The sequence below is a fragment of the Metopolophium dirhodum genome, chromosome 1 (genome assembly GCF_019925205.1).
Source record: "Metopolophium dirhodum isolate CAU chromosome 1, ASM1992520v1, whole genome shotgun sequence".
Taxonomy (NCBI): domain Eukaryota; kingdom Metazoa; phylum Arthropoda; class Insecta; order Hemiptera; family Aphididae; genus Metopolophium; species Metopolophium dirhodum.
Genome location: NC_083560.1, coordinates 94,186,384 through 94,213,028, shown reverse-complemented (window position 1 = coordinate 94,213,028; position 26,645 = coordinate 94,186,384). Strand labels below are relative to the sequence as shown.

The window sequence follows — 26,645 nt, the reverse complement described above, 5'->3', positions numbered from 1 at the left end:
TAAGCAATTGGATATACATTCATTGTTACGCAATATCATGTACTTTCTGAATGTTGTATGAACATCAACTTTTTCAAAATTATTTTTCGTAAACAATGATATTATTATATCATTGATTTCAAATTTAATGCCATCCATTTCAGTGACCCACTTGTCACCTACTGTACAGCAGAGCGACAACCACTTACCCGGTTTTTTTTAATTTGTTATTGTATTACTTTAACGTTGTTTGACCACTGGTCTACGAATTTAGTTACTAACCAGTGAATGAACGGGTCGTAAAATGGGTCCTCAAACTATATTAATACAACTTGAGGAGAATAAAATTAGTTATTGAATTTTAGCTAATGATTTAGAACAACTAATTAATAATCATCCATCAATATTTATCATTTTAAAAAAAAGACACAAGCACAAAATAAACCCAAACTTTACGAATCCATATGACCAGACATATCGAGTGACCTGATATTCTTCCTCAAAGAGACCAGGTAACAAGTACATTTAGCAATAATATTCTTCTAGTGTACAATGTACCTACATGGCTATCATAAACGGTACTTTAAAATTAAAAATTAGTCTAACTATTTTGTATTCAAGATAGTTTACAATCTGTACACAAATTATTACAATAGGAAAACAAATCAGAAAGTTTGCCAGATCCTTCTGAAGTTGTCTTAAAAAAATTTATGTGGCTAGGTGTGACGTGGTCCGTACACCATCAATAAAAATCCTCGAACACGAGGAAAACTGTATGGCCTTTCATTTTTGGAATAAAACTTTTTTCGGGAATATCGCAACAAATGCAATTCACGACAACATACTTTTTTCTATAAGGTGTATATATACCTATGTGTGACAATTCTTTTAACTCATTTACCAAATCGATCAAATATAAACTACTATCTAGTGGCTTTACCAATCCCCAGTGAATCCAATTAAAAAAACATATGTAGGTAGATGATGATACATTTTCAATACTACCAAGGATTGGCCAAAATTTGCTATCTGAACTTTTGCTGATAGGTATACCGTCAGTTCCTATATTGATATATATTGAGCTCGATATTGAGTCTTCTCAGATATGTAAAAAGTTACTTATTTTCTTTTGTTCATTAGAAATACCAAAATGATAATACTTCCCTGATGTAACTCATTTAAAATGCATAGAATGATTATTTCAACTGGTTTTTTAAAATTGTACGAGCATGAATTGGAAATTTATTGAAACATGTGGCATTTCAGGCTTTTTAAAAATGCAGATAAGGCAACATTTGTAATATTATGGCTGACTACCCACTGAGCTAAAACTTTTAATATTGATTAAGCATCATTATTACACAAATTAAAATCTGAATTCTGTATAACTTATAAAAGTTCATCGATCAGGACCATCAATATCACTATAAGATGGACTATCCAGTAATTCATATTCATCATAATTGTTTATATTATATATAAATCATCAGTATCACTACAAGAACTAGGTTTGAGTATAATTGACTGGGCACTTTATTCATTTTCGTGTGATGTATTATTTATGTGAGATGAGGTAGATGCTATAGCCTATAGGTTAGGTATAACTTCTGAAAGTTGTATTAGACGTTCTCGGGAATTTTCTCTAAAAAGATCAACTACATCACTTTTTAATAAATCGTCCACGTTTTGTAGACTTACTAAAATGTTGTTTATGAGCCATATTTAAAACAATTTATTCAATATTAACTTTCAATTTTTTAATACAACAATAAATGTAGATGTACACATGTATAAAATGATAATTATGTATAGGTAAAGGTATGAATATATTATATTAAAAACATCTATCTAATAGATTATTGTTGTTTGAAAATAAATTAATGAATAATGATTTATAAAATAGGAATTAGGTAGGTAGATAGTTAGACAGTTAGATAGTTAGATATCATAACCATATATGTACTTACCTGTGTACGTCGTGGTAACTAAATACCACAACTACGTATTTTTTTATACTCACGTCTATGCCGTACTGCCGTATACGTATGATTCGTGAATTTTTGAATTTTACAGTACCTAGGTATAAAGACTGATTTTTCATACAAGTAACCGCGTGTCTATACACTCTACCAAGTATAGCAATTGTAACTTGTAACACGTTGCCTCCACGAATACCTGTCAAAATTATACAGAAAACGAGGAACTAGCGACGAAAACCGTTATTTTGGAAAACTTACGAGCACAACAACTCATTAAAGTAAAAGAAAAAAATTATTTCTAAAGTTAATGAAAACAGAAACGCAATCAATGTTTTTTTTTCCACTTACCACCATTTTAAAATATGTACAGTATATTTACAGTATTTTTCTGAACTACTGAACACTCGTATTAACCAATATTAACCCGAATAATAATGGTTATTAACACCCAAACGTTTGTTTAAAATTGTTATTTTGGTATTTGGCCACACGATTACATGCAGCACCCAAAACCCGAATCATTAATTCGGGTTTCGGGTGTTGGATATATTCAGGTTTTCAAACACCGGAATAAAAAGTTTAAACAAATATTAAGGTTTTAAAAACCACTATAATTGAAGTTAATCACACACTTTGTGTTAACTTTTTATCAAGAGCCAATGGTAAGAAAATCTATTGTAAGCATGTCGATATGTTTTGCTATATAGTGCTATTGTTGTAGCAGGGTCGAAAATAAACCACTATTGTTGGTGATCACACACGTAGTCAGCTTTAGTAACATAACAATTATTTTTACCCAAATAAAATGTTCGACAAAATAATTGGAAACATTACGGGAATCACGGAATTATGTCTGTATTGTTCAAATAATATTTTAGAACCCATGGCTCAAAATGTTACCACCTCCACCAATAGTTATGATTAAAGACCGGATTTAGCATATTATGCATATTCATATTTTTATAAGCTATTACATGCAGTAAATGGATTTTCATCAATCATAGTTAAATAAATAATGTTACAAATTTTTATTTTGCATATTTTTGCATATTTCGGGTACAAGTGCATATTTTCCATAAAAATGCATGTTTTTGCATATTACGTATATATTTAAATATTTTTATTTAATTTTATAACTGTATGTACCATTATTATACACAAATTTGTTCAAAACACAAAAATTGAAAATATTTTTAAAAATATAATAGGCAGATTGTATACTGATTTTCCCGTCGTATAGTTTTATCTTATCTAACATTATCAAGTTATCGACTATCGTTTATTTATACTACAGAACACAGACTGACAGACTAACGACTGTAGTTCGAAGTGTACATTCGGCAATAGTCAACGACGTCAACGTAGTTCTAAATAAACACATATTAATTTTATATAACATTGTTTGTGTTTTTAAATTACAATGCCAAAGTTTCCAAGTTCAAAATTACCATCACTTAGAAAATGGATTGAACCGTATAATAAATCAGGTGAGGTTTTCAAAACCTTAAATAATAATTCAGTTTTTTGTCAGTATTGTAATAAAGTAGTCGTAGTAGAAAAAAAGTTTCAAATTGATCAGCATGTTAAGTCATTTTCACACGAAAAATATTCAAAAACTCCAACTTCTAAACAAACATTCGTTAACCAACAGTCAACTTCAAGTGAAAATCAATCAGTATTTTTCCAAGAACTTTGTTCAGCAATGATTTCTTCTAACATACCACTGCATAAATTACAAAATACCAATTTTAGGTCTTTTTTGGAGAAATATACTCATCTACATATACCTGATGAAAGTACCCTAAGAAAGAATTATGTAATCAAATGTTACACAGATATTTTAACAAAAATACGAGAAAACATAGGAAGTTCATTCATATATTTTTGTATCGATGAAACTACTGACCCACGAGGCAAATATGTTGCGAATTTTATTGTTGGAAAGTTAAATGTTGATTCACCATCAAAATCTTATCTTTTAGCATCTAAAGTTCTTGAAAAAACAAACAATAATACTATAGCAAAATTTGTAAATGATTGTCTTAGAATATTATGGCCAGAGGGAGGTAATGACGAAAAAGTTTTGTTAATGTTATCCGATGCAGCCCCATATATGGTTAAGGCTGCCAAAAATTTAAAACCATTTTATTCCAATCTTATTCATGTGACTTGTGCTGCTCACGGGATTCATCGGATTGCAGAAAATATTATGGATATTTTTCATGAAATAAACGATTTAATTAACAACGGAAAAAAGATTTTTTTGAAAGCTCCTTATAGAATTCAATTATATCATGAAATGCTACCTAATAAACCATTACCGCCCCAACCTATAATAACACGATGGGGTGCTTGGTTAGAATCAGCAATATTTTATGCAGATAATTTCGAAAATTTTAAAAATGTTATACAAAGCCTACCAGAAGACGATGTAAAAAGCATTAAAAACTGTAAGCAAATTCTAACTAAATCAAATATAATTAACGATTTAACTTATATTAAAACAAATTTTTCGGTTATTGTTGAAAGTATTAAAAAGCTTGAGACTTCAGGTTTGCTACTCATAAATGCTTTAGAAATATTTGAACAAGTTACAAATGCTATCAATAATCTTTCAGAAAATGAAAATAGCGTATTAATTAAAAAAAAATGTTCCGACATTATTAAAAAAAACAAAGGCCTGCTAATTTTAAAAGAAATTTCTAAAATACACCAAGGTGAGAATGTTGACTTAAGTTCTTCTATCAAACACTTTTCCCCGGAAATGTTGTCAAGTTTTAAATATGCACCCATAACAAGTGTTGATGTGGAACGAAGTTTTTCTGCATACAAACATATTGTCACAAATCGCCGTCATAATTTAACTGAGATCAATATGGAACATATTATTGTTACTTATTGTTTTTCCAATAACAAATAAATTATATATTTTTTATCACAATCATAAATTCATAAAATATATTGTATATAATATTGTAGTTTATTATTTTTTTTTCATCATAAATGTTTTGATTTTATAAATTTTCCATAAATAAAAAGCTGTAATAGGTAATAAAAATTTATTTTGCATGTTTTGTGATATTTAAGTGCATATTTTCGTCATAAATGTTTTGATTTTATAATTTTACCATAAATAAAAAGCTGTAATAATCAAAAATTATTTTGCATGTTTTATGATTTTTAAGTGCATATTCAGAACTTTTTAAGTGCATATTTGCATGCATATTTTAACATTTTAAATGCATATAAATCCGGTCTTTGGTTATGATCAACAGACGCTGACACACTAAGTGGCGATGTCCGCGCAGTTGGCTCCAGTCTTTCGAAGGTGGACACATACATTTTACGATCGCTGTGTCTTTTACTCTGTATTAATTGTCTTTTACCCAGTGTTAATTGTCTTTTTTATAGTATTAATATACTTGTTATATTTTTCGATAAATTTTCTACCTTTATCATAAACAATAATATGGCGTATAATTGTGATAAGTGTTCATCGTCGTTTACTCGTAAAGATGGTTTGAAACGTCATGAAAAATCTCATAGTACACATAAAATTATCTGCAACGTGTGTAAAACATCGTTTGTTCGGGCAGACAATTTATTACGTCACATTAAAAACTTTCATGGTATGTACACGATATTTCATAAAAATAAATAAATTTAAATAATATTAATTATACCTACTTTTAGAATTTTTTCTAACAATTATTAATTTATTTTACAAGGAGTTGATAATGTTCATACACCTCGTAGAGGTATTGATGTCGGAATTATTCCGCCAGTCATCGTATCAAACGATCAACCTGATCAGATGGAGATCGCACCACAGATCTTTGTGCCTAACATGGAAGCTGGACCGTCTCATCAAACCCAAAGTGAACCTCTGTCAAACGTGCAAGACAACACAACAAACGAATTATGATGATGATGGATATGATAATTCGATTTATACGATTGAAGACGACTATATTTGCGAGAATCAAGGTAAGATTTTTTTTATTAAACGGGTGTAATAATTTTCATAATTTTCTTATAACACAAAAAAAAATGTAGTGTAACATAATAAAACAAAGCGTTAATTTATTTAGGTAAACGAGAATATAACGACAATTCTAAATCAATGGTTAATAATAAACGTATCCGAATGAACAAGACTACGCGCACGAAATTCGTAAAAACAAAGTCTGCTTTTAAAGGGTTATGTACAGAATTTTATAAGAAGAATTTAGATAATATTATAGATGCTAGGGAGTTTTTAGAAATTTCAAAGCCCGGTTTGTATGAAATAATCGATGATGCAGTTAAACAGTCATCAATTAAGTACAATATAAAATTAGAGGCTACATATATTCTACCAAATACGGATAACAAACAAAACAGAGCATTTAAAACACAATTGAGGTTCATATTTGAAGCGGACGATATAAATCAACTGTTGGAAGTAGATTTTTTGAAGTTACTGCAAGAAAAAGAAGAAATGGTTCTTAAGGGAAGCGGTTATGTATTATATAGTTTAGACGGATTAATAATAAACGTTAATATTTATAAACCTTTGGGGGGTTCATCATACATACCACTGCCAGTTAGTATACAGTCGAAAAAATCAACTATCAATGTAAAAAATGATTACGAAAAGTGTTTCAAGTATAGCATATTAGCCAAGCTAGTCTATCCGATTCATGCCGAAAGATTATGTTAGATTTTACAACTTTATCTTTCCCTGTTTCGTTAAAAGATATCGAAAAATTTGAAAAACTAAATCCGGGATTTTCAGTTAATATTTATAGATTAAAACGCGGAGAATATAAATATAAAAATAATGTGAAGAAAATACCAAAAAAAAATCATAATAATTCAAAATTAAATACATCATATATTATTTACCCTTCAAAAGTTAGCGACGAAGAGTTAGATGACCACCACGATCTAATATTGTTCGGAGATGGAAATGGTAATCACCATTATCGTAGGATCACTAATTTACCAAAATTAATCGGTTCGCAGTTATCTTTTCACGGTCATGCTATGATAATGTGTAAAAGATGTTTTAAAACATATTTTGGCGCTGACACCGATCAAAAACTTAAAGATCATAAAATAAATTGCAATCAAAATAAATTAATGAACCGTTATTACCAAAACCGAATACGCATATGAAATTTACAAATTGGAATCGTACACAAAAACACCCTTTTGCAATTTATGCAGATTTTGAATCGATATTGCAAAAAGAAAACGATAGCGATTTTGAATTAAATACTAGAATTATTCACCATCATGACGTGATGAGTTATTGTTTTTATGTTAAAGCAAGCGACGATGTATCACCGGAATCGTTAGAAAAATATGAAATTGTGACGACTCCCGTTGTATTCCTGGGGGATTCGAGTTTTAGCAAAGGTGACGTTGCAAAAAAATGTCTGCAAGAAATTGTTCAAGGCGGTTTAAAAATAGAAAAACTGTTAAATACAAACGTGCCAATTATAATGAACGAAAACGAAAATAAATTACACCGGGATATCGCTGACCGAGGGACGTGTCCACTTTGTAAATGTAAATTTAACAACAATAATTTACCTGTAAAAGATCATGACCATTTATCCGGAAAATACAGAGGAACTACATGTAGTAAATGCAATTTATTAATGGTATAACCTAATTTTGTACCATGTTTTTTCCATAACCTCTCGGGTTATGACTCACATTTTTTAGTCACCCAGCTAGGATTCGACACCCAATCGATTAGTGTAATACCTAATTCGGAAGAAAAATTTATTTCATTTACAAAATATATTACAAATAGGTTTCAAATTAGATTCGTTGATACTTGTAGGTTTATGGCTTCTAGTTTAGAAAAACTCGTCGATAATTTAGCCCAATGTGACACAGATAAATTTAGAGAAATAAAAAAAATATTTAACAACACCGATATTTATATGGTAACTAGGAAAGGCATTTATCCATACGAGTATACAGACGGTTGGGATAAATTGCAGGATAAATTCAAAAAACGAAAAAAAAAAACGAATTTTACAGTACATTAAATGAAGTACACATAGACGAAGATGATTACCAACATGCGCTTCGAGTATGGAATCACTTCAATTTCCAAAATCTAGGTGAATATAGCAATTGGTACATAAAAAGTTGATGTCATGCTTCTCTGTGACGTATTCGAAAACTTTAGAGACCTATGCTTAAAAACGTACGGATTAGACCCTAATTATTATTATACATCACCGGGGATGTCGTTTGACTGCTGTTTGAAGATAACTTGAAGATAACTTAAGTCGAACTTAAACTATTGAGCGATTACGATCAAATTTTGATGATTGAGGGGGGGATTAGAGGGGGACTTACCCAAGCGAGTATGCGATATGCCTGCGCAAATAATAAAGAGGTTCCAGAATATGACCCGTCAAAACCTGATTCATGGATTGTGTACTTGGACGCAACGAATCTGTATGTATTATACCTTTCACATTAAAATTATTGAATATTAATTGTATTTAATTTTTCAGCTATGGTTGGGAAATGTCAAAAAACATGCCTAAGGGTGGATTCGAATGGTATAACGGAAATTTAAACAACGAAAATATTTTAGAATTATTGGAAAATACCAACGATGAATCGGAGATAGGCTATGCGTTAGAAATAGATATTTCTTACCCAGTTTCATTACAAAACCTTCATAATGATTTACCATACCTTCCAGAGAAAATAGCTCCTCCTGGTTCAAAAATAAAAAACTCATCGCCAATTTACAAACTAAAAAAAAATATGTAATACATTATACGGCTTTAAAACAAGCTTTAAAAGCAGGATTGGTATTGAAAAAAGTATTAAAAACTGCACATACTTATCATAACTTATAGTATATTATGATTATTAATATTATTATTAATTATTATTATTTATTAAGGTGCACAGACTTTTGAAATTTGATCAATCGCCATGGCTTGAAAATTATATACGATTAAACACAAATATGCGGGAAAATGCAATGAACGATTTTGAAAGAGAGTTTTTCAAACTGATGAATAATGCAGTCTTTGGTACGTTTATTTAATTAGAATAACTAAATTAGCTTAAACTTGATTAAAACTAACTTTACTTTCAGGAAAAACTTTGGAAAATGTAAGGAATCTAATAAGAATGTTGCTGTTGTGTGATGAAAAAAAGTGTATAAGGTTAATTAACCAAAATACGTTCAAGGACATAACAATATACAACGAAAACCTGGTCGTAATACATATGAACGCAGATATATTAAAATTTGATAAACCAATTTACGTAGGATTTTCTATTTTGGACATATCAAAAACTTTAATGTTCGATTTCCACTACGGATCAATGGTAAAAACATAATATGGTGACAATATTCAACTGATGTACACGGACACATACACGGACACAGGTATATATATAAATATATAATATGTAATATGTAATGACTTAATTAAAATATTTTTTTTTTTTCAGATTCATTGATTTACAATATAAAGACGGTAGATTATTACAATGATTTGGTGAACAACACTGAACTTTTACAACGCATGGATACTTCAAATTTCTAAATTGATCATCTATGGTATTGCAGTTAATATTTTAAGGAACTATCACTGGGCGACATTAAAAAAAAAAATTTCACGCAACATATTATGAGCTTATAAAAAACTTTTCAGTATTAATTATATTAATTAATAAATAATAATTTATAATAATATTTATTATATTGATTATTCATTGAAATTTACAGAATATTAATAATATTACACCTATACCATTGATTATTAATACTACTATTTTTACTAGTATTTATAACCAATGGTAATACGTTATACGTATCATATTATGCAAGTATATAGGTATATTTCATTTAGGATTATTGTATTTTGTAATATATTATTATTATTTAGAAGAGGTACTGTATTTAGTATAAGTCCAAGTATAAAATATTAGATTTTAAATTATTTTATACTTAGGTACCAAAAGTGACGAATGTCGTCCTGTCGTCGTAGTATCGTATGACGTATTAGTGTAACCTGGTAGGCTTGAACGTTTAAACTGTTTAAAGGTTCGAAGTGAAATAATATTATTTAGCTAATATCTTGTAGGAACAAGTACTAAAATAAAATCAAAAACAATCGATTTGTAGATATTTGCCGGGACGACTGACGACCAGATGAAACATGTCGCATTGTCGCGTGCACACTTCCTTGCATTGTAATATTGTATTATTCTATGGATACTTATGGGCTACAGGGAATGGTCACATGGGTTTTTCATTCTCAATAATTATTGGTCAAACCCAACTACTAGGTGACAAAAAGTTTTCTCTGGGCGACATTTTTGTCGCCCAGTATATTAGTTAAAATATCCACTGTGCTATTGTGTCGACAGAAAAAAGTTGCCAGGAACATTCACTGATGAATGTAAAGGGTTAGTAATAAGGCAATTTATTGCCTTACGAGCTAAATCTTATGCATTTAATATAGCTGGTATTGAACAAATCAAGGCAAAAGGAATACGTGGTCATGTTGTTAAAAACCATTAAAGCATTTCAAATCACAAGAAATGTTTGTTTTGGCAAGGTGCAATGATCGATGACAAAAGTGTGCGATCTATGGCAATCATTCAATCTGAATTGTTTAAATCTATTGGACATACATCATCATCGAATGACTATACACGTTTAGAGTAAACAATTAATTTATATCGTACAAACATCAGATGAAAACAATTTCATCAGTCAAATTAGCGTTAAACCAATCGGACGATAAGAGACATGTGCTAGAGGACCAAATTCATACCTTAGCTCATGGTCATTATCGTTTAGAGTAAGATAAAAACATTAAAAATATTATATTTTATTTTACTTATATCATTTTTGAATTGTATAGGGAAGCTAAAGAACTTGAGCGGGTGGAAGCAGTGTTGATTGCAATGATGGAGGATGAAGGATACTAAGTTTTATGAAAATAATTAGCATGTATATAATTCTTTTTATAGTATGTTGATTATTTTTATTTTTTTATATTTTAGTTGATTAAAATATTATATAACTAAACTACCTGTAAATAACCTGAAAAAACTTTGTAAAAATATCATGTATAAATCATATAACAATTTCTTTAAATATTATGTTTTTTAGAAATGTTATTAAGGCTTGATAATATGTTAATCATGTTTTTTTCTGTTTCAGATCAATGGATGGTGATATTATTATAAACATAAAATTGATAATCGTGTAAATGTTACCATATATGATACCATATATGTATGTATATATGATGACATATAAAAAAAAAAAAACAATGTTAAAATATAATGATATGTTTATTTAATATACTGTATACAATAACATTTTTAAGAATTATTTATAAACCATTTTCTTATACCAAATACTTTATAGAATGTACATTGTTTTGGATTGAATTCCATATGAAAAATACAACAAGTTAGAGTTTCTTCATCACATATTTGGTCCAAACGTGGACATCCGAGGTCTTCGATGTTGGTAATCATGTGGGGTACTCACGTGGGGTATAAATTCTGTAAGAAGCTGTTTTTTCTGATCCCCTTTGACGTAAATGCATGAGAACTTTAAAGAGTTCAATATTCTACTTAGTTCTTCATACTCGATATCACCATATTCTACAGTTAGTTTATGATAGTTATGTTCTAGCCATTTATTAGTTTTACGAGATTTGTTGCTGCTTAGATTTAGAATTTTTAAAAATCCAAGCTGGCTCGCCCATGTTTCTGTGTCGACCATAGATAATTCTTTAATAAAATATTTATTGTTTGCTCCAAGAACGCATTGCATGTCTGCGATAGCCAACGACATAATTTCAGGTTTATTAAATGTATACAAAAATTACTATAAATATATATGTCGTAGGCCGTATGGAAAATTAGATTTTTTGCAAAAAGACTAGGCTCTTTGCAATGGGGTAGCCCGTTTGCGAATTACTTATTATTTTTCCAAACAGCCTGCTGTGTTTAAGACTCATTGCATACAGACTAACAGCAGTTAGACCTTTTAAGAATTACAATCATAATAACAATAAATATTATATGGTAATTTATTACTGATTATACTTATTACATAATTTAAATTATATTATTTTAAGGGTTATTGATAATAACACAGTACATTATAATATGTAACATGTAAACTGAATAATTATATACGGTAGGTATTTTGAATATCTAATGGTCCACGATCTACTTTTTTTAATATTGACTAAAACATAACTTTCTAGTTCCTACTCATAAACTGTATCGCAATAGCGTATTTATAAAATCATATCAATCGTATAGATTTCAAATTTTTGGTTTTTACCTACATTACAACCGACTATTTTAAAGATTTAGATACGGATTGACGACGTATACCTAATAGTTGATGGAATCTACAAGATAATGACTAATCAGTAGATTAGATTATAAATTTTCATTGTACCTATTTTTGTCAACATACTGTAGGTAGGTACATACTACAGTACCAACTATACGTTAGTAAACCCAGTATATTTCATCGAGTGCGTTAATACTTACGAGTGCATAATATGGAAAATGTAACAGCAGTGAACAAATTTAACAATGAAGTTACTAATTATTATAAAAATAAAATGAACGCAGTTAAACAACCATGGACAATAGCTACAATATCCGATGCTGTTTCTGAAATAGCAGCTTCTAAAATACCAGGAACCAAAAAAAATAGTAAGCAATATAGATTGATTAAAAAATATGATATTATGGAAGTAGGTGATTCAAAATATTTGGTAAAAAAAAGAAAAAACCATGATGAGCCAATTGTTCAATTAGTAGCAAGTGAGAATTTTTTTGAAATTTTAAATACGATTCACAAAAATAATGGACACGGAGGTCGTGATAAAATGATGTATGCTCTAAAAGATAAATATTATATTCCAAAACCTATTGTTTTGATATTTTGTAAGTTGTGCAATGTTTGTAATTTAAAAAAATCTCAGCAGCACAAAAACATTAATAAAAAAAAAAAACCTAACCCATAAAAAAAGGTTTTGTGACGACTTGGATTTTTAAATGTGTAACCTATTAACAACGATTGAATCAGAAAAAAAAGACTTGGATTACGATTAATAAAGCCGTTATAAATGGTACATATGCAATCAATATAGGATTTACTCAACTGGCAGAGTTTAGTGCGTGCTTAGATATACCATGCATGGCTCCTACTACTTATATTAAATATAGTGATGTGTTAAGTGAAGATATAGAAGCTTCTGCTTGGAATGTTATGAAGCAGGCTGGTATTGAAGAAAAAAAAATGGCATTTGAAGGAAATTATGTCGATATTGATGGCATACCTATGTGCCCAGTAATCGCGGATGGACAATGGAGTAAAATGAGTTACAAGACAAAGTACGACGCATTTTCAGGAGCAGTAAGAATGTTTTATAATGTATTTAAATTTTACGTTTAGATCATATAGTTGCATTTGTATATTTTGTAACCCACCAAAAAACACAGACAAAAAATTAGGGATTCTAATACACATACTGATCCTTGCCAAATGGCACTCCTATATAGAATAATTACTAATTTTTTTACATGTACATATTATTTTTTATTTTTCATTTTAACGCTTATTACTTATTAGTAATTATGTTATATTTTATAGGCAACAACTATAGGCTTAGCTTAAGTTCATATAAAAACAAAATATAAATGAAAGTAAAATCTTTTAAAACATAATAATACATTATTTTTAAATAAAATCTCAGTTTTAAACTTAATAACTATAGTAAAAAGTAATATAAAAATACTTCTTTTTATAAATATAACAAAATATTGAAAAAAAAAACAAATGAAAGTCAAATCTTTAAAAACATAATAATATTATACATTATTTTTAAATACAATTTTAGTATTAAACTTAATATTCTTATTTTAATCAGTCTTCATTACAGTCTTCATCAATTAATGCTTCAGTATGTTCATTTTCACCTGATCTGAGATTTGAATAATACCATAAATATTCAGAAGGAACATACTTAGATGCAAGATCTTTCACATCTTTCAGTTTAGCTTCTTTAATACTCAATGGACCATTGTATAATAAAGAATCATTTGTTGGTAGGCTTAATGTAGTTTTAGGTTTTTGAAGTATAAAATGGTCTTTGGCAGTAGAATGTACAGATACACTTGAATATATCCCATGTTGTGTGTATTCTATAAAACGGTAAGTTAGAATAGAAAAACTTATTTTGCTCCTATTATTGACAGTTTTTTTAAACAAAGCTTTGGTATGTTGGGAGTAATTCAATATCATATTTTGTTCAACATCAATTACTTTAATTTTTTTACACGTATCTTGAACTAGTTTTTTATAAGTTGACGGTAAATAAACACGCTCAAGTTTTCTTCGTCGTTTTTCTATTATACCAAAAGCCCGATCGCATGGCAAAAAACTATGACCCGTCTCTGGGTATCTGTGAATTATTTTTGTTATCCCGTAAATTTTGTTAGCCGTTATTGAATATAAAAATTGTGTTAACGCAAAATTTTTATTTTGGGCACTACAGTTATCCGAAAAAAGATATACTGTTTTTACAGATCGATCCATAATGTTAGAAAAGTAATGATTTAAGAAGCTTATAACTTCGTTTTGACCTTTATGGGCTGTAGCCTCGTCGTACATAAAAAAATAAGATTTTCCACTTCTTCCGGAATGTATACAGAAGTTGTAGATCCATAGTTGTCTTTTGTAAAAGACGTCCCCACAAGGTATGTGTGGTAACGGCATATTCTGTTGGAAATCAAACGATACGACGTCTATCTCACTATTTTCTAACTTAGCTTCCTCAGATTTTTGTCTTAAATCAACATAAAAAACTTCTGCCTTAGAAACGTGAAGTTGTTTTTCAGTTTCCAATTTTTTTTTAATTCGTTATCTTTTTCAGCCGCTATTAAATTTTGAAGTCTATCACACGTCTGACATGTATCAACACGCGGATAACCGAATGATAACTTATAATTTGTTGAAAAATATTTACGATAAAAATCATACGAAACTATTGGTTTGATATTGTTATTTTCCTGCATTTGATTCCATTTGTCATTTTCATATTTAATCAAATACATCTCATACATTTTCATCATATTAAGGTCTGGAGATAAATATCGCATTGAATCATTTTTTATTCGACTATAATGTGATTCGCGGGCAGGGAAACTTTCTATATGAGTTTGAATTTGAAATACTACCTGTTCATTTATTTTATTACCTCTATTTACGTGTTTCCCGCGTTTGTTGAATGGACTTGGTTCATTTTTTTGAAGAGACTTTATAATCCTTTGAACTCTATTTTTCCCGATTCCCAAGAATGAACAAAATGCTTTCTTACAAACTCTTTTTTCTACATCTTTAATTCTTATAAAATATATACAACTACATGATTTAGGTTTGCTGTTATCAGTAATACTTGGTCTACGCCTAGCTACGCTATTTAATTTAATTAAACCCGCAATATATGTATCCTGCTTCTCTTTATTGCCAATTGTATTAATCATATTTATAATTATATTCTTTTCTACATCACTTACTTTTATAAAACATTTGTTTTTACATTTGCAATCTGGTCCGATTTTCCTCGATAAAACTAACTTACCACGCAAACTGATATGTTCTTCTCCAGACGCCTTTGCATTCTTACATTTATTGCGTTTCCAATTTTCAGGATTTTTAGTTTTTTTTTTACCTTTAATAACCTGTACGTCGTCCTCTTCATCCGAAGCTTCTATTACACGAACTTGTCATCATATTCCACATTAAAAGCCGTATTATTCGGCTTTTTTTTATTTTGTATGCTATTACATAATGTTTCGTATTCGGAAATATTTTCAAAGTCTGAAACTTCGATCGGTGAATTTGGATTCCAATAATCCGGATCATTGATTGAATCGTCAAAACTTAAATCACTTATACCACTAATATCACTCATTATTAAATAATATATTTAGAAAAAATTAATTATAAAAAATATGAATTTATCATTAGAAATATTACTTTATTTATTACTGATAAACATTATCAAAGAATAATGCCGCGAAAAGCAATAAAATAATGATATCACGATATCACGTGTATACAATTTACAGTATGGCCAACATTTGGTGCAACAACCAGACATATCCGGATATGTCTGTTTGTTGCATCAAATAATAAACCAGACATCTCCATTTGTTTAATATCTCAGTATCTAAGAATCGGACATGTCTGGTTGTTGCACCAATCGACGTGTGTTTTTTTTTTTTTTGATAATATAAGCAGAAAAAGTGATTTTGACCAAAATATGGAGATGTCTGGTTGTTGCCCCCAGGTCTTCAAATACAAAAACTTATTCAAAAGTGTGGACTATTTGTTGTTGAACGTAAGCCATACCTTGCAGCAACGCCAGGTAAAAATGTATGCCTAATGAATTTAAGTGCTAGCACATTGTACTCATATTTTATTTTTTTGCATTGTATCATTTTTTTTTTTTGTAATTGTAGATGGTGTAACGTGCCCCAGTCAATGAATAGAAGGATGAAGGTAGAAATGTAGAACTTGAGTTTAAAGTATAATATAGTTACGTTTATTTAATTTATTTAACTGTTATTGATATATAAAAATTATTCTAAGTCCAATTATACGACTAAAATCTAGCGAGATGTTACTATATAGTTCCTGATGACTGTTCCTAAGCTCGTCGGTTGCTCGTCTGATGAACGCTTGTCCATCAGCTCTCCTCGATGGTTCAGTCCCTGTCCCTACTTTACTCTGGATAACCATATATGGCCATCTCGTGGGATTGTCACGCGCTTCGCCCACGGTAGGAAGTTGAACCTATATATATGTGGTTGTACATGTGTGGCGTTTTTATTCCATAGGTACCACACACGATCTATATGGATATTATATGCGAGTTATTTATATAAGTAGTCATATATATATTGACGCACGCTGTTCATGGTCACGCTCGATATTCGTTGTACTACTACACACGCAGCGCATACGCTATTATTATTATTAATGTTACGCGGCGCGTACTATACACGATTACGTATACATATACACTTTGATCTACTTTTATTCCATAGGTACCACACACGATCTATATGGATATTTTATGCGAGTTATTTATATAAGTAGTCATATATATATTGACGCACGCTGTTCATGGTCACGCTCGATATTCGTTGTACTACTACACACGCAGCGCATACGCTATTATTATTATTAATGTTACGCGGCGTGTACTATACACGATTACGTATACATATACACTTTGATCTACTCTTTGATCTACTGCCTAGAAAGGTGTTATATTTTAGGTAATTAGTTAAATAGTCACAGCTCGTTACACCTCACCGCCCTTTCAAAGGTTTTTGTAGGGCTACAATTTGTAGAACTACAAAAAGCTTTAAAATTTAAATTTTACATAGATAATACAATTTACATAGATAATGTTTACAATGTTTTTACATTATACATAATTCAATAGTACATAAATAAAATGGTTAATTATTGTCTTATTATGACAATTTACATGATAATAATTATTAGTTACATTTTTTTTTCTTTTTTTTTTTTTTTTGATTACTCGATTAGAGTATTACAATTGATTAGATTGATATTTTTGTTAATTAACATAATATATAATTTAAACACAATAAAAATTGTTATTAGTTATTGTTATTGTTGTTATTGTTATTAGGGCTGACGATCGACAGTAGATGAACGCAACACGTCTTCACCGTTTCACATTATTTTTGGACTTTGACCGTCCACCGCCGGTATCTATTGTGTGTTACTGTGTTGCAATCGCGTGTCGCTGATTACCTGCGACTGGTTTTATGAATACCAGTTATATAATTTATAGTAATTATTAAATTGTGAATTCCACGTAATATTAGCACTATCAATACAATTAAATTATACACTAACACACGGCCTACAAAAATCTTATCTTACATTAAATAATGTTATACATTTATACTCTATACCAGTAGTTCTCAACCTTTTTTGATTCATGTCACCTTTAGCCACTAGAATCAAACATCGCGTCACCCTAACTGTGTAATGTAAAAAAAAAAAAAACCTAACATCAAAATAATAAACAATCTTAGCTGTATATATTAAAATTATTCTTTTATTAAAAAAAAAAATACAGTACAGAAAAAAATTAAAGTTAAAAAAAAATAATGATTTATATAAATTTAATGTGAAATTTGACTCTGGTGTTTTTTACAAAGTTGGGGAATCCTAGGGTTGATGGTGGAAAGAGCGAGTCTCATATCGTCTTCTATAGTTGTTTTTGTGAGTCTGTTGCGATTTTTGTTTTTATATTTGTTAGTGCACTAAAGCCATGCTCACATAACCAAGACGTAGAAAACTGAAGGAGCACTTCAATAGCCTTTTTCGATAATCGAGGGTATTCATTGTTAAGAGCCACCCAAAAGCTGTCTAGCGTGACCTCATTAAACTTAACTAGAAGCGTTCGGTCGTTCTTCAATTCCACTGCTTCCTGTTGTACCTCACAGTCATCTGTTTGTACCATGGAAGTAAAAGGGTTCCGAATCCAGTCGTAGTGTTCAACGTTTAAGTCTGGAAAATAATGTTTCATAGACATTTGTAAAGTCTGTAAGTGACTTCGTATGATTTTTAGAACGGTAGGACTGGAGTTTTCCTGGCCCGTAAACAGTGGAAACATAGTTGTATTTCCTTTATCCAAGTTTGCACACCACACGGACATTTTTTCTTGAAAGGCTGAAATTTTGTCGGTGGAAGTTAAAATATTTTCTGATGGTCCTTGCAAACTAGAATTAACCTGGTTAAGATATTGAAAAATATCAGCCAAGTATGCGAATTTTGATATCCAGTCGTGGTATTCCAAATAACATGTAAATTCATTGTTCTCCTCTTCCATGAAAAACAGCAAAAGTTCCTCTTTCAATTCATAGAGACGTAACAGAACCTTTCCTCTGGATAACCACCTCACTTCGGTATGGTACAACAAATTTGTGAAATCAGCATCCATTGATTCACAAATTTCGGCAAAAATTCTACTTTTTAGGGGCTTTCCTTTAATGTAGTTGACCATACGAACGGAATTACTCAGAACAGAATTGAGTTCACTACCCAACGTTTTTGTCATCAGCACTTCTCTGTGGATGAAACAGTGGGTCTTAACGATTAATGGATTTTTTATTTTAGCCAGTGTAACAAATCCCTTGATACTCCCAGTCATACTTGGAGCTCCGTCTGTGTAAATTCCAACACAGTCACTCCACGATATTCCATTATTTTCAAAAAAATAATCGATTGTTTATTTTTTATTTATTTATTTTTTAAATTTTTTCTTTTCTTGTTCAAATTCTGCGTCACCCCTAAGCTAGGTCCACGTCACCCTAAGGTGACATGTCACCCCGGTTGAGAACTACTGCTCTATACAGATAATCTTTACGGTATTTACCAATTATATAAGTACAAATATATCGCGTACGCAACAAGTCCCATTAGTAAGGGCTTGTCCAAAAGATGATGCTCTAAAAATTCTACCATCACATTCCCCAACGTCAACAGTTATAAACTTATAATTTGCATCAACGAGAACTAATAATACAATGTTATTATATTTTATAATTAATGTACGTGGTGCCTGTTTTTGGTGGTTTTTCAATTACATAATGTTTTCCGTCCAATGCACCTATGAAAATTGGATAGTTCCAGATTCGCCAACATTTTATTCTACTCGTTGCCATTGTCCCGCAGTCGGTTGGGGCATATAGATAGAGCTCCGCATGTATTGACATGGATACTGCGGTGATGTCTCGATCCGTCCGTAGTAGTCCGGTCACAAAGTGTACAGGGAGTTGGGTAACGCTGAAGTGACTTTACACTTGAAGTTCATTAGGTTCTTCTGTCACGTTATTTAATTACTTCCGACAAAAACAAACGATGGCCTATGCTGCGTGCAGGGGAAAGTAGATCTGCCACCTTTTCATGAACAGCCTGACATTATGGAAAGTCTACTGAATAATACCAACCAGCTTTCTCCACATTTCTTGAAAAAAACTAGACGACAATACTAAAGTCGGAAAAGTTGTGAGATCGATTGAGACTTTAATATCAAGCGTATATCCTGACATCCTAAACTTACTGCAAAAGACGTATACTTGGCTCTGCGAAAGAGCTATTCTCACGCCACTAAACAGTTCCGCTGATGAATTGAATGACTCCATTTTAGAGATTTTTCCGGGCACACTGAGAGAATATCTTGCTTTAGACTCGATGCCGGCTGCTGAAGCAACGAATTTTCCAACCAAATGTCTTAATTCATTAGATCCCTAGGATTTCCACGGTACAAGTTGCGATTGAAAATAGGAACTCCGATTATGTTGCTTCAAAATCTTAACCCTTCCAGATTGTGCAACGGAACGCGGTTGCAAGTTACGGCTCTGCGTAATAATGTGATCGAAGCTATAATTCTTACGGGTCCAGCCACCGGGGAGCTTGCTTTTATTCCAAGAATTCCTTTGATTCCTTTAGACTTGACGTTTGAGTTCAAAAGAGTGCAATTTCCAGTTTCTTTCGCAGTCACCACCAATAAGTCGCAAGGGCAGACACTTACATGAGTGGGAGTTGATCTGCGCGAAGATTGTTTTTCACATGGTCAGCCATACGTAGCTCTCTCCAGAACTGGAAATCCCGTGAAACAATTCATTTTACTGCCGACGATGGATAAAACAAAAAATATTGTGTAAGCTGATATTTTGTAAATTTAATTTTTTTAAGAAGGTGAACTTTTTTTTTTGCTTAGGATACAGTACATTAATAAAAATTGTTTTGAATAATTTCTGTATATTCTAGATTTATTTGCAACCTACTCCTACCTGTGATTGCTCACACTCACGCTTGGGTGGAGCTGAGACGGGTATGCTAGTAATAACATAAAAAAAAAATATTGCAATTTGTTATTATGGTTACTACGTAACCTTCTCATAATTAAAATTATTTAGTTATTTTATTAATACACAAAACTTATTTACCTAATTATAACATTTTGAAAATCGTCTTTGTTTCAAATTTAAAAATGAAATTGGATGAAGTGAATATAACGGAACTCAGCCCTAGTAAACTATTGGAGTACTCAAAAAAATGTGTTACTATGCTTAAACAAAAAGATAAAGAAATATCATTGTTACAAGTTGATCGAAATCAGGCAAATATAGCTATGAAAGTCGCACATAAATCCGTCAATAAACTTCAATTAGAGATGACTAAAATGGAAAAAAAAGCGATAGATGATGCATTTTTAATACAGGGTCTTGAAAAACGATTACGTATGCAACGCGAAGAGTTTACTTATCAAAACACCTACAATTTGGACGTCAAACGTTTGGAATGTGAATTAGCCAAAAAAGCAACAGATTTAAAGTGGGAAAATCATAACAATGATTTATTTTTATTGAATCATTCGCTTCGGGATGATTTGAAAAAACAAAGCGCACAACATACAAACGAAAAAACAAATCTGGCAGTACGAAGTTTTAAACGTTTAAATGACAGGGCCAATGTAATAAAATGTACTGCAGCTCATTATTTAGCCGAAATAGATGAAGAACAAAAATACGCGATTCGCTTTGTTCAAAAAAAACATATCCTAGAATTACGATCAGTTAGGTCCTTACATAATGATAATACACGTATATTGATGGATACGTACAATAAAGAAATCGAAGAATTAAAAGGGGTATATGAAGAAAAATTAGATCAATTTTTGGAATTGTCTGAATCGTTGCAACACAAATTGGAGTATATTGCTGAAGATAATCATTTTTTACAAAAACGTAAGTCAATTATTGAAAATAAAACAAAATTGCTAAATGACTCTTCTCAAGCACTCCTAAAAAGAAATGAATACTTAGAAAGGGAAAATAAAAGTTATAACAATTGTAAAAGACAATTAAACAGCTTTAATAGAGAATTACAGAGTATTAAAGTGCGATTAAAACAGATAACGAACGAAAAAGATTTATTAGAGGAAGAAAATCGTAAGATTAAACTAGATCTTGAAAACTCCGACGAATACCATGACAAAACAATGAGAAACATGGAAAGGAGATTCAGTATGAAAATAATGTTATTATCAAAGTATGAGACAGAAACAAACCGGGATCCGAATAGTGTGTAAATTTTTTTTTCCTAGATAAAACTTATAATAATATCTACTTGTTTTTATGATTAAATTTTAATGATAATTTTATAATTATTAATATGTATTATATTAGTTCTTGTAAATGTTATTGTCTAATTCACCATAAACATTGTTTCATAATTTAATCTATAGCCTAACCTAAGCTAACATAAATTGGTTATGTCACTCAATGCCAAAGTACACAAAAATACGCTCTAAGGAAATAATTATCCTGTTCTGTAGAATCAACCAAATTTGATAATTTTTCAATTAGTAGAGGGAAATATTCTACAGGCCCCATCGAACTCTGTTTTTCAAAAGTTTAATCTCACACTTAATAAAATAATACAATTTTATGCGGTTTTTTTTTTAAATTATGTTATACCATAATTTAAAATAATATAAAAATCGGAGTTCGATGCGGCTTGTGGAAGTCTTCTTTCAGATTAAAAAATAGTTATCAAAATCAGACAATTCTACAAGGCCTGAGAATTAATCCCGTGAAGTATTATTTTAAACATTGATATTATACTACCTATCCATCCCTTCCTGCCATAAATAGATATCGGAAAGTAGATTAATAGAAATGTATTACGCTTAAGGTGGCAACTAAAATTTAAAATTTAATTTTAAAATTTTATATAATTGCGGAAAATTTGAAAAACTGGCATCGGGCTAAGAGTGTCACACTAGAGTGCATTGTGATTTTCTTGGACCTCTTTACAAAATAAATACTTTTTTATTTTAGTTTATGTAATCACAAAATGGTTAGAAGTATTTCCAGTAAATAATATGACAGCAGAAATCGTCATACACAAGTTTTCGGAAACGATAGCATGAATCGGTATTTCGAAAACAATATTACAAATGGCGCAAAATGTTTTACTAGTTTTGAATTTTGATCATATTCCAAAAATCTATGTATAAGACATATGAAGGAGTCACCATTTCATCCACAATTGAACGGTTGTGCTGAATCAGCAGTTAAAATAGATAAAACTTTTTTTTAAAAAAATGTTCAATTTGACTATAGCGTATATTAACACACACCGAATCAAATGTATAGCTCTTTGTAGATATTATCATAAGTTTTATCTAGGAAAAAAAAATGTACACACTATTCGGATCCCGGTTTCTTTCTGTCTCATACATCGCGTTCTTCGAGCGGTACAATTTTCATGTGACAAATATTCGTCTAAAAATGTGTATATTCAATTCTAAGCTTACGACCTATAATCGGCCGCCAGCCGTCTTTCTAAACTCTAAAATCGACGTTACGCGATATTGTACGATTTCCCTAGTTTTGACTCGTCTCGAAACAGTAATGACACAATAAATCGGTTGGCCGGTGCACGTTTTATTGTCTTTTCGAAATGGACTTCGGCAGTCTTTTCTTCAGTCGAGTAAATTTTGTTCTGTATTTCTTCCAAGCGCCAAAGCCTAAAATTCAGGAATTTGTATCATGGAAACTATAGGCTTATGATAACTGAAATAAAAAACATAAGTTTGAGACTTAATATTATCCTCCAAATATCTGGAAAATACGGCATCGATGGTGATCCCATTATATTTTGTAGTAGATTCTTGTGGATTTGTAATTTACACTATTCATTTGTAAATTTAATTTTCTAAGAGAAAAGTTGTCAGCCGCTCTGATTTTTATCAGAGAAGTCGATGTTGAAATCGCCAGCCAAAACAAGTGGAAATGTATGGGACTTTCTACCAAGTATTTTTGACCTGTCTTCAGTGTCCTCGAGTAAAGTGCGATGAATAAAATATTCTACCTTGTCCAATTTTGGATTCGGAGTACTGCAAATTACTACCTACTATGACTATTTCTAAGCCATTTTGCAGTTTGCATAAGCAAGCACCAATATCTCCAACATTTGAGTGTCTAACATTTACATCGATGACGTTTGCCACTTAATTTCAATATTCGGACTCACAATATTGATAACATCATTATTATTTTGGTAAATGGCTAACCCACTTTTTGGAACAGTTTCACTAAGAAATAATACATTTGTTTGTCTAGTAACGGAATCTTGTAAATCGTATTTGTGACTGTTTAGAGTATTTAGAATTTGTGAAAGTCATTTATGAAACGCCATTTCTAGCCATTATACATATGTATACATATGTGTACATATGTTTACGCAGCATTTGCGTAAAAAAAATTAACACAGAACAGCGTGAATTATCAACCATTGTCAACAAAAATTCAAGTCAGACAGATTGACTCGTAAACAAGTCGACAGCTCCGATTTATGGCTAATTTCATCACTAATATATCGTCAGTTAAAAAGCTATTTGCTGTAAACGATATTTTTGTTGTAAGTGACACTTGCTATCTAGCGTTGTAGACAACGCTCTAACGGATCCATAGATTGTTGTCATGCAGTGATATCATGATTTTATAACGTGTTATCATTGATCAAACTATACGCTGTAAACGACAGGTATGAAAAAAATGCTGAGTAAGCGACCACATTTGATTTAGGTGACATTTTTATTAATTGAGTGAGCAGTAAATTATGTAATAATTTTGTGTTAAGCGCCCAATTTTTTCTTAATAATGATATTGTATACGCTATATTGTCGCTAGAATAGTTTAATTCGTTGCCTACCGCATATGTGTTATGTAAAAAAATAAGTGGTATTTAAAAAATAAGAAAAAAATTTGTTTAAGTGAACGTGGATCACATTTTATTATTATTGTGTTTGTGTTTTATTAACTCGTTTTTGACAATACCTACCTAAGGGTTTCAACTATTTTTTGATAAATACACTATAAATTATCTATTGTTTTCAATGCATACCTATTGTGTATCGTATCTGTAGACGAAAAATGTATGTACCTACCAATTGAATCCACGTTTAACGTTTAAGTAATAAACTTATTGAGTTTGAATATTTAGCTACTATTTTTAAAATGTATAATTAAGGTTGAAACACATTATTGTCACATTGACAAAATAAAACCGTGACATCATGCTCAGAAACACACTACGATAACACCTACTAGGTATATCACGTCACCAGTCATTCGAGAAGTTTGTTTCAATCACACCGTTAAAATAATTAATACTTAAAAAATGGAATGTGCAAGCTCTACTAATTCGTCAACCTGGGAAGAAGAAATTGAAACTGTTGCTGCTCTAATCGTTTTTCAAGAAGATGTTAATGAATTTAGTCGAACATGGGTCCATACAATTAACAAAAACCGTGAAAAATTAGGTAAATTTCACCATTTAGTTCCCAAATTACGCCAATGTTCGAAACGTTTTCATATGTATTTCAGAATGAGCAAAGAAGAATTTAACTACTTACATGAATTAATTCGAAGTGATATCCAAAAACGGAACACTCTATTTTGGAGAGCTATTAGTTCTGAAGAAAGATTAGCTGTTTGTTTGAGGTAAGAAAATAGTTAAATAGAAATAATTAATTACTAATTATAATAATCAAATAAGTAGTGTACTTATAAATATTTATGACATTATTATTGAGCCTTATGAATAATCTATACATAAATTACATACAAATTACATAAAATTAAAATATTATTTTATATACATTAGAAGAGACGTCATTTATAATGTTGGTCTTTCAACGTTAGTTGAATATTCTTTGCCTAAACTTGAATAGTCTGATGGTGACGTAATCGGATGAATGCTGTCAGCCGAAGACGAAGATTCAAAATAAAATGATTAAGTTTGCATTTGATTTTGAGAATTATATTCGGATATGTGTTTATTGAGTCTTAATTCTGTAGATAACACAGAATTACTCAAAGCAAGTTTTATTTGTGCTTGTTCATATTATGCCATCTGATTGGTGGTCATCTTGGCCATACTTAAAAAAACAAATCCATGTCATCAAGGTACTCCAAAATACTTGTTGATCTTGATTGTAAAGGGCGAATACTATTTTTTCCTTCGTACTTAACGTAACTATTTACGTAACTCAGCATTTTCCTTTAAAATCTGCATCATTTGTTGAGACGTAGTATCAGTTAGCCGTTTTTGCTTTTTGTTTCGTAAAAGTTTCAAATTGTTTGAACGCTGTCTAGTTGTTTCAGTATCGTCGACCACCAGTCATCTTTTACTTGATTGTCTTGAATATCATGCCTACTTTCTTGTCTGTCTGACTGACGGCGTATTTCCTTCCACTTCAGATTCCACTGATACGTCCTCTTGTTCTGCCGCTAAATTACTCTGTGTCTTTATAAAGGAAATTTTATGTAAAAATTAAAAATGAATACCTATTTAATAAAATATTTAAATAAATGTTTTATAGTTTTAACTTACTTTCGCCTTTTTAAATAAGGTAAAATAAATGCCGTTTGTTGCTCATATTTTCATAAACTTTTTTTTTTAAAGCCATACCACTTTTTTTTTCACGTTGCCTATTTCTGGCATTACTAAAACATCGTTTTAGCTTTTAACAG

At 30.5% G+C, this 26,645-nt stretch overlaps 2 protein-coding genes and 2 pseudogenes across 2 annotated transcripts; 3 read left to right on the top strand and 1 right to left on the bottom strand.

Moving 5' to 3' along the window:
- The first annotated feature begins 6,105 nt into the window (after nucleotides 1–6,105).
- On the top strand, nucleotides 6,106–6,785 carry LOC132934552 (uncharacterized; annotated as a pseudogene).
- Nucleotides 6,786–9,517: 2,732 nt separating this feature from the next.
- LOC132934054 (uncharacterized) lies at nucleotides 9,518–10,931 on the top strand (annotated as a pseudogene).
- A 7,370-nt stretch (nucleotides 10,932–18,301) lies between these two features.
- LOC132946448 (zinc finger BED domain-containing protein 5-like) lies at nucleotides 18,302–19,246 on the bottom strand. The gene has a single exon (XM_061016458.1). It carries the CDS (start codon nucleotides 19,244–19,246, stop codon nucleotides 18,302–18,304), a length of 945 nt encoding a protein of 314 aa, XP_060872441.1.
- A 1,845-nt stretch (nucleotides 19,247–21,091) lies between these two features.
- LOC132946440 (paramyosin-like) lies at nucleotides 21,092–25,843 on the top strand. The gene is made up of 5 exons (XM_061016445.1): nucleotides 21,092–21,848; nucleotides 21,900–22,152; nucleotides 23,829–23,921; nucleotides 25,497–25,613; nucleotides 25,777–25,843. Exons 1-5 carry the CDS (start codon nucleotides 21,092–21,094, stop codon nucleotides 25,841–25,843), a joined length of 1,287 nt encoding a protein of 428 aa, XP_060872428.1.
- Nucleotides 25,844–26,645: the final 802 nt, after the last annotated feature.